At 50.6% G+C, this 9233-nt stretch overlaps 1 protein-coding gene across 3 annotated transcripts in view; it reads left to right on the plus strand.

Annotated features, from left to right (window-relative positions):
* Positions 1–1679: 1679 nt before the first annotated feature.
* Positions 1680–9233, plus strand: part of WRAP73 (WD repeat containing, antisense to TP73) — a 12299-nt gene continuing 4745 nt past the window's right edge. For all 3 annotated transcript variants that reach the window (XM_010849971.1, XM_010849969.1, XM_010849970.1), the window contains exons 1-4: positions 1680–1807; positions 5511–5663; positions 6149–6265; positions 8345–8417. In XM_010849971.1, the coding sequence (XP_010848273.1) occupies positions 1739–1807; positions 5511–5663; positions 6149–6265; positions 8345–8417 (412 nt within the window). In that variant the 5' untranslated portion in view covers positions 1680–1738. The remainder of the gene's footprint in view (positions 1808–5510; positions 5664–6148; positions 6266–8344; positions 8418–9233) is intronic.

Here is a 9233-nt window from a genome sequence, read left to right on the forward strand (position 1 = left end):
CCACAGCCCCGCTCCGGCTCCTGTCCGCATTGTGGATCTGCGGGAATACCCTCTAGACGCGTCTCTTTCGGCCCAGCGGGAGATGTGCCCACAGCACCCGGGGAGTAATTCCGAACACAAACACTCCCGTGTCGAAGCCGGCACCTTGCTCCCTCCCCCGGCCACCGATTCGCGCGCCAGGGGCTGGGTTTCGTTCCGCGCTGCGCAGGTATGCGCGGGTGTCCACGGCGACACATGGGTAGTGCACTGGGAATTGATTTCTACGCGCAGAGACCCGCTTCAGACCAAGACTTTCCTAGGGCGCCCACACCTGGGGCTCCATAGACCGGTCGCCCCCGCAGGGCAGACGGGGTCTTCAGGGCTTCCACCTAGTTCTGGGGCCTTGGCTGAAGAAACCAACTGGCTGGCGAGTTTTGAACTACTCAAGGCAGCGGGTACCTGCTGTGCGCTGCCTTCTGGTGCTCAACGTTACCTGCCTCAAGGCCACGGGAACCCGCGCGGCAGAGTTACCCTGGAACTGCGCGCAGCCAGGGCTGGTGCACGGGTCAGCACCTGGCCCATCTGGCTGACTCCCACACACCTTTACTGATCACCTACTGCTTGCAAGGTGCGTGGTATGGGGGTTGGGGTACCCAAAGACGAATCACACACAGGGTTTGATCTGGCCGGGGACAAAAACGGCTGGCACCGCCGAGCAGGACGCCTACATGCATCCCCTACCCGTTTGTTCTGGGAAGCTGGAGGGGGCTTCCCCAGGGCACAGGACCAGGCCGGATTCGCGCGGATGCGAGTAGGGCCGGATCTCGGATCTCAGGACGTAAGAGCGGGGGCGGGTGTCCCGGTCCGCGCGATCTAGAGGCGCTGGCTGGGCCTGGCAGGGTCGCGAGGGCGAAGAGGACCAGGAGTCCCTAGTGGGCAAGAGGACAGGCCCGCGCGGGGCGGCGAGCGAGGCCAGCAGAGCCAGCGCCAGCGCAGGAGCTCGCTCGAGTCCGTGCCGTGCGGGCTGCGGCGGGGCTCTGGTCCCGGCCTGGGTGGTGTTCTCCTCGCGGGTCCGAGCGCAGGTGCGCGCGTGTGATGGACAAGCGGGCGCGCAACATCCAGGAGCTTTCTGCGCGGTGCGAGCGCCAAATTCGTTCTCTCTTGGATCAGAGAAGTTCCTAATCGCCAAGTGAGGGCCTCGCTGGAAGCATGTTGCCGGACTTACCCAAAAGACAAACGAAGAAAAACGAATATTTATTCATACTCTATGTATATATAGAATGTAATATACGTACTATGCACCACATTTCATATTCTTGTATGTATACAAATACATGAATACAAATACACAGATACAGAGGACGACACGTTTTAACTTCAGACAAGCGGATAGTTTTTAAGCATATGTGTCATATAGTATTGGGGAACATATTTATCCTGGAAAATGATTCGTTGTTTATCTAAATTCAGCTGTAGTGCACTTTCTGCATTTTATGTGGCAACCCTAGTTGAACGGGACTTCCCACACGCAAGCACCGGCGGAAATCCTGGGTGAGACCAAACACCTTGTCTGCTTTAAAGCGCTGTTGCGCGCGTTGGGCGGGGTAGCGAACTACAAGCCCCACAATGCCACGCGTCACCCGGGGTCCTGACTGGCTGCGGCACGCTTCCCGCCCTTCCGTCACTTCCGGTCGCGGAGGGGCGGTTGCGGCTGGCCGGGGTGGCGGCGCTTGGCGGTCCCCCGGGTGCAGAGGCCGCCATGAACTTCTCCGAGCTGTTCAAGCTCTCTAGCCTGCTCTGCAAGTTCTCCCCGGACGGCAAGTACCTGGTGAGCGACCGCCGGGCCTGGGCCGCAGGCGCGGCTTCCGCGAGGAGGCGCGTGTCCGCACGGGGCGGTGAGGAACCAAGGGGGTGGGGCCTACCTGGGGCCCGGAAGGAGGTAGCAGATGTGGGCTTCGAGCAGGTGACCTGGGCAGTGGTTCCGAGCAGGGTACCTGGACACTTGCTGCGTTCTGGGAACCCGGGAAGCTGCCTGCACCTCGGTTTCCATCTGTTAAAAGCAGGTAAAAGCAACACTCTCTTAACACTTCAGGACACAGTAAACGTGGACTGTTGTTCTTCAGTCTCTCAGTCGTGTCCGACTCTTTGTGACCCCATGGGCTGCAGCACGCCAGGCTTCCCTATTCTTCACTATATCCTGGAGTTTGCGCCCTTGAGTCAGTAATGCCATCGAACCATCTCATCCTCTGTCATCCGCTTCTCCTCCTGCTCTCTCTTGCCCAGCTTCAGGGTTTTTTTCTAATGAGTTGGCTCTTGGAATCGGGTGGCCAAAGTATTGGAGTGTCAGCTTCAAAATCAGTCTTTCCAATGAGTTTTTACGGTTGATTTCCCTTAGGATTGACTGCCCTGCTTTCCTTGCTGTCCAAGGAACTCTTAAGAGTCTTTTCCAACATCATGGCTCAAAAGCAGCAATTCTTTGGCGCTCAGCCTTCTTTATGGTCCAACTCTCACATCCATACACGACTACTGGAATAAACCATAGCTTTGACTATAAGTTGTTGTTTGTTTGTAACAAAAGGCAGGTATATAGTCCTGTTGGCTATAAAACAGTTCAGTGCTGCAGCTAACTGTTGTCACCTTTTCCAGCCCCCTTCGAGGGTCTCTACCACATGCCAGATGAATGACTTAGGTAACTAGCATTCTGTGCTCAGATAAAGAGAGTGGTCTATACTCCTGGTATCTGAGTTGCTCATTCCGTGGATGGCAGAATGGTTCTCACATCACTGAGCTCTCATACATGAAATATAAGTTTTGAAATATACAAGTATGATCAGTGTACATTCTCAGAATCTTGGGGGGAAATGTGGTGGGTGGGTGATAATCGGCATTGGAAAGACATTAAGGGAAAAAAATGCTTTTTAAAAACTGTACTTAGTTTCATTAACTATTAACTGATGCATCCTGTTTTGTCTTTTCAGTCTGAGCTTTGTCAACATTCCATTTATCCCTGAGGATGGATGTATTAATACCTCAAATTACATATTTACTTTCTTTATGGTGGCTTTATTCTGAATCACCTAGTATGGTATTCAGCTACAAAATACAAAATATCTTTAGCTTAAATGGCACCCCGAAAACCTTGGTATACTTTTCAGAATACTCCCCAATAAATTTGCTTTTTGGTCATTTATGAAACTTCCCTAGTGGCTCAGCTGGTAAAGAATCCACCTGCAATGTGGGAGACCTGGGTCCGATCCCTGGGTTGGGAAGATGCCCTGGATAAGGGAAAGGCCACCCACTCCAATATTCTGGCCTGGAGAGTTCCATGGACTGTATAGCCATGGGACTGTGAAGAGTCTGTACACAACTGAGTGACTTTCACTCACTGACATGAAACTTCCAGTGAATTATGGAGACAAAGATTACATTTCCTCATTTAGTTTTGGTACCTTTTAGTTTTTACATTCTGATTAAAATTGTGAGCCTAGGTAGTAATGTTACTGGAACCATGTTCTTCAGAGCTCTATCCTAAATGCTGAAAAAAGTAGGCCCGTGTTGCCATTTTTAACATCTTGCAACAGATTTGATACAGTTTTTCCAAGTGTTTCTATAGACATTTCATTTCACTAGGAGTTTGTGGTAACTGATCACAGCTTTCAAAGCTACAAAGTGAAAAAATAAGCAGGGACAAAAAAAAAGCAGTATATTTGTTCTAATCAGCAGTCCATCTCGCACTCTTTTTTCCCCAGGTGGGACTCAATGGCTTTTTAAAAATGAAAGTTCATAAAACAAAAACCTAACAATCCAGTTTGACCTTGATAAGTACCAACATGAGGCAATTAACATTCAGAAGTCAGTTCTTGATTTTTGAATGATGATGCACTCTCTGGTTAATAGTTAAGTATGATCGGTCATAGAAGTCATTTGCTTGGATTTGGATATTATTAACAAATGTGGACATAAAGTAACTGTATTTTTAAGAACACTATATTAAGAGTTAAATGTTTCCAAACTCAGGTTTAGGAATAAGTTAATAGGTGTGTAAGAAACCCCCCAGCCCTCCCTCTGTCAGTCCCTTTTCCTCTCAAACGACTGCCATACTCAACACTTATGAAACGTCTGGTCACCTACTATGTGGGGTTTTCCCCACACCGAGCAGTTCTCCCCAACACCAGCTGGGTGTCCTACAGTTTGACTCTGTTTTGACACTGTCCACCAGGTGAAGGGCTCAGCCCCACAAGACTGCCCCCCACCTTGCAGACTGCAATTGAAAGTCCAGGCGGTCACCTTTGCTCCTGACCAACTGGATATAGGCTCCATGACCTCCTGTTTGGGTTCCGTTAGTTTGCTGGAGTGACTCATAGCGCTCAGAAAAACAGATTTACCATATTATTAAGGAGTGTGATAAAGGAACAGGTGAGCAGGCATATGAAGAGATAAAGAGGGTGAGATCTGGGGGTCTCGAGTGCAGGAGTTCTGTCCCCGTGGAGCTGGCAAAGAATTCTCCTGCAGTGTGGGAGACCTGAGTTTGATCTCTGGATTGCGAAGATCCCCTGGATAAGGGAAAGGCTACCCACTCCAGTATTCTGGCCTGGAGAATTCCATGGGCTGTATAGTCCATGGGGTCGCAGAGTCAGACACAACTGAGTGACTTTCACTCACTTACCACTCAGGATGTGGGTGTGCTTGCCCACCTGGAAGCTCTGGACCCTGCATCTTTGGGATTTTTTGGAGGCTTCACCACATAGACCTGGGTGATCATTTACTCTATCTTGAGCCCTCTTTGCTGAAGAGAAGAGGAGAGCAGGGCTGAGAACTCCAAGCCTCTAGTCTTGGCTTGGTCTCTCTGGTGACAGTCCCCCCAGGAGCCCACTCAGAGTTGCCTCAGTAGAATAAGAGATGCTCCTGCCCCCCAGCAGTTTCCAAGGGTTTCATCAAGAGCCTGTGTCAGGACCTGTGAGCAGATACCAGTGTGTATTATCTGTTCTCTCATCACAGGTAGACGGACATTTATGACGTGTCCTTACACTTGCAGAATTTCAGACCTGTATGTTGACTTTCTGTTGGTTTGGGTCCAGGTTAGACACTGAACCAAAGGGAGCTGTGTTCCTGGATCGTTCTCACCGCAGCCCGGAGCCCCCTGCTCGCGCCTCACACACAGCTTGTTTGCAGGTGGTAGAACCAGAGGGGAGCTGGTTGTTCTCGGAGGGCCTTTTGCCAGTGCCGTGTCCTGCTTTAGCATTTGCCACGCAGTGAAGACAGGCGCAGAAATGACGCTGGTAGAGGTCTGCAGTAATACTTCCTCCTGGGGCTGAACAGCTGGGCACCTGGTTTTACATTTACGCTTCATCTTTCTGCTAACTCATCTTTGTTTGGAATACACTGTCCGCATGGCAAACACAAGACCATCTAGATGGAAAGCGTGTGTGCAGGGAGAGGAGGCAACCATCCTGACCAGAGGGTACGCTGCCGTCCCAAGAGCGCCCTCCTCCGGAGCCCACCCCTCCATGACCTCTCCTCTCCCCCTCCAGGCTTCCTGCGTCCAGTACCGGTTGGTGGTCAGGGATGCGAACACCCTGCAGATCCTCCAGCTATACACATGCCTGGACCAGATCCAGCACCTCGAGTGGTCGGCTGACTCACTCTTCATCCTGTGTGCCCTGTACAAGCGGGGGCTCGTGCAGGTACCTCCGGATGGATTTCCCCCCTCCCCCTAAACACAGCCCCCGCCCAGGGCCTTGTTCTGAGCCCTACTGGTACGGAGGAAGGGGCTGCACAGGTCAAAGCCTGTTTTCTTTTAACATTGTAATACTGCTCTAATAGTTTAAGTACTTTTAAAAACAAGAAAGCATGTAAATGTCCTTAATCTGTAACCTAGTTCATTCTGTAACAGGAAGTGTTCAGCAAGCAGCCCAGCTGGTTCCTGTGTTTAGGGAGTGCTGAGATGTGTCTTGCTGTAGACCCCACACTTAACTAAGTGAGGTCTCAGACAGCAAAGGGAATAAAGCCTTCAAACCACTCAGTGACATCACTGAGAAGTGTGGTGCAACCCAGGACCTGTCCTTCACACTGCAGGATTCTGAGAGTTGGGCCATCTTTGCCTCCATGCAGCTCACCAGTTGTTCTTAAGCCTGAGTAGCAAACGGATTCATCTCTTTTGTGAGTCCAGGTGTGGTCCTTGGAGCAGCCAGAGTGGCACTGCAAGATAGACGAGGGCTCGGCGGGGCTGGTGGCCTCCTGCTGGAGCCCCGACGGGCGCCACATCCTCAACACGACGGAATTCCACGTGAGTGGGCACCCCAGACACCTGCCTCAGCCACAGGACAGTCACCCCTCACCCCTTGTCCTGATCACTTGGGAGGATTGGAGGGAGTGGTCTAGTGGGGAGGATGTATGTCATAAGTGGTTATGTCATACATGAGCATTATAAGCCCATGAGTGTTGTTATGTAATCTTTTTGCCCAGTTTTAATGAAAAAAGGTTTTTAAAAAGAACATCTCAAATTGTATCTTTAAGGGTTTAGACAGGTCCTTTGAGTCAACAATAGAAAAGAACTTCAGTGATGCAAAGAGCCGACTCGGTGGAAAAGACCCTGATGCTGGGAAAGATTGAGGGCAAGAGGAGAAGGGAGTGACAGAGGATGAGATGATTGGATGGCATCATTGAGTCAATGGACAAGAGTTTGAGCAAACTCGGGGAGATAGTGAACGACAGGGAAGCCTGGTGTGCTGCAGACTGTGGGGTCGCAGAGTTGGAAACAACTTAGCGACTAAACAACAACAATGCACGACTTTACATCTTTCCCTGGAGACATCTGATCTGTGTGTCTCTAACCTCCTCATTCATTTGCTCTTCAAGCCTTGGGCTCCTTTGGGATGCAGGACCCTGGGCAGGAGCTCTGAGTGGGAAGAACCTTTGAAATCCAACCGTAAATCAGAGACCGCTTGGGTGGTGTGCATATGCCTCCCAAACACATCATGTCAGGGGACTATGGGGGGTTTGGGTGTGCTAGTCCTTCATTGGCACAGCTTCTTCCAGCCCCTGCGTGTGACGTGCCTACAGTGGGTCCCCCAGAAATCCTCTGCAGAGCCTCCACTCGGACAGTCGGACCACTCCCTGTCCCTGCTGACCCCAGGCCCAGCTACCTGGCAAGGCAGAGCCACTCACCCCCTTCACTGCTTTGAGAGACTGGGGGGCATCTTGTGTGGCTTTCTCTCCTAGATGTGTTTCTCTGAGAAACATTTTTAGGTTTGCTACTATATGAAAACTTTGACTGGAGCACCCCCCCACCCCCGGCATCCCAGGGCATGCCTTCTTGGACCCCTGGATGCTGAATCCCCCAGAAATACTGGACCGTCCATGGGCTGCTGTGCCTGCTGCTGCTGCTGCTAAGTTGCTTCAGTCGTGTCTGACTCTGTGCGACCCCATAGACAGCAGCCCACCAGGTTCTCCCATCCCTGCGATTCTCCAGGCAAGAACACTGGAGTGGGTTGCCATTTCCTTCTCCAATGCAGGAAAGTGAAAAGTGAAAGTGAAATTGCTCAGTCACGCCTGACTCATAGCGACCCCATGGACTGCAGCCTACCAGGCTCCTCCGTCCATGGGATTTTCCAGGCAAGAGTACTGGAGTGGGGTGCCATTGCCTTCTGTGGCTGTGCCTGCAATAAAGCTTAATTTATCAGGGAGAAAGGGGTGCTGACTGTACTTTGAACTAAAATGCACTTATATTTGATTTTGTGTCACTTAGATAATATTGTCACAAAATGAAAACCAAACACTAAGACTGTTAAATTTAGCAATTGTGGGAGTTCTCTGCTAGTCCAATGGTTAGGACTCAGCACTTTCACCTCCGTGTCCTGGGTTTGATCCCTGGTTAGGGAACAAAGATCCTGCAAGCCACATAGCACCACCAGAAAAAAAAAATTGGCAATTGTAGATGTGAGTTTGACACATTTCTTCAGGCAGAAAACACCCTGGGACTCCTGATACTTTTACTTCAGTAAATCTCGTTTCTGCTAAGTCACTTCAGTCGTGTCCGACCCTGTGCGACCCATAGACGGCAGCCCACCAGGCTCCCCCGTCCCTGGGATTCTCCAGGCAAGAACACTGGAGTGGGTTGCCATTTCCTTCTCCAATGCATGAAAGTGAAAAGTGAAAGTGAAGTTGCTCAGTCGTGTCTGACTCTTAGCGACCCCATGGACTGCAGCCTACCAGGCTCCTCCGTCCATGGGATTTTCCAGGCAAGAGTACTGGAGTGGGGTGCCATTGCTTAGGTGCAGGCAATCTGGACCTAAGTGACTCACAACTCTTTCCGAGAATGCTAAGTTATGCTCTTTCCTTTCTCTTCCTCCCCCTTCCCCGGCAGCTGCGGATAACTGTGTGGTCCTTGTGCACAAAGTCTGTGTCCTACATCAAATACCCTAAGGCTTGTCAGCAGGGTGAGTCGTCAGAGCTACTTAGAAGCCATTTCTCTGTAGTTGTTTGGGGGTTTGGAGACCTTTTTATCCTGGAAAATTTCAAACACAGACAAAAGTAGCCTCAACTGTATTTCAGCTCATAGCCAATCTTTTTTCTCTATACCCACCCCTCCCCTGATTGACTTAAAGTACATCCTGGATCTCCTAGTACTTCTCCTAGTCTCAGAGGAGGGACGAAGGGCGTGTGTCCACGGTGCCCTCAGTTAACCCCCCACATGCGTTTAACTGCACCTGCGAGCTCGTCTGTGCCCCCTCCCGAATCATGAAATTACTTGATTGTCTTCTAATTAATAAACAGAAGGAAGCATCACATGATTTGAGAGGTTTTTCTGTTCTTTCTCTTGCCATCAGCGGCTTGAAGCTCACATGTGAGTGAAATGCGATTGTTCATTTATTTTTTGTTTTCATAGTTTGTATGTTAGTGTCTCTCCAGATGACACGCATGCTTCTTGGTGAAACAGCAGCTCTGTCACCTAGGTGTTCTCTTGAGGTGTGAAGTGTGGCCGAGGACTCAGTTCACCCATGTGGACCTGGAAGGGACAGTCTGACGTTTCAGCCAGATTCTCACCTTAAATTGACTTCTTCCAAATTTAAATTCAAAAGTAAAAATAGGAGCTGTAGTGACGAGCCTGCGTTGACCCAGCTGAGCTTCTTGCAGTTGATTTCCTGAGAATACAGCATCCTGTAGGGCTCCACACTTCCCCGTAACATTTAGGGGCTCATCAGGGCTCGGGGCGCCCTGTGCGTCTCACAGGTTCTCTGTACGTCAGAAGCCTG

The sequence above is a fragment of the Bison bison genome, unplaced genomic scaffold, assembly GCF_000754665.1.
Source record: "Bison bison bison isolate TAMUID 2011002044 unplaced genomic scaffold, Bison_UMD1.0 scf7180017864289, whole genome shotgun sequence".
Lineage (NCBI taxonomy): Eukaryota > Metazoa > Chordata > Mammalia > Artiodactyla > Bovidae > Bison > Bison bison.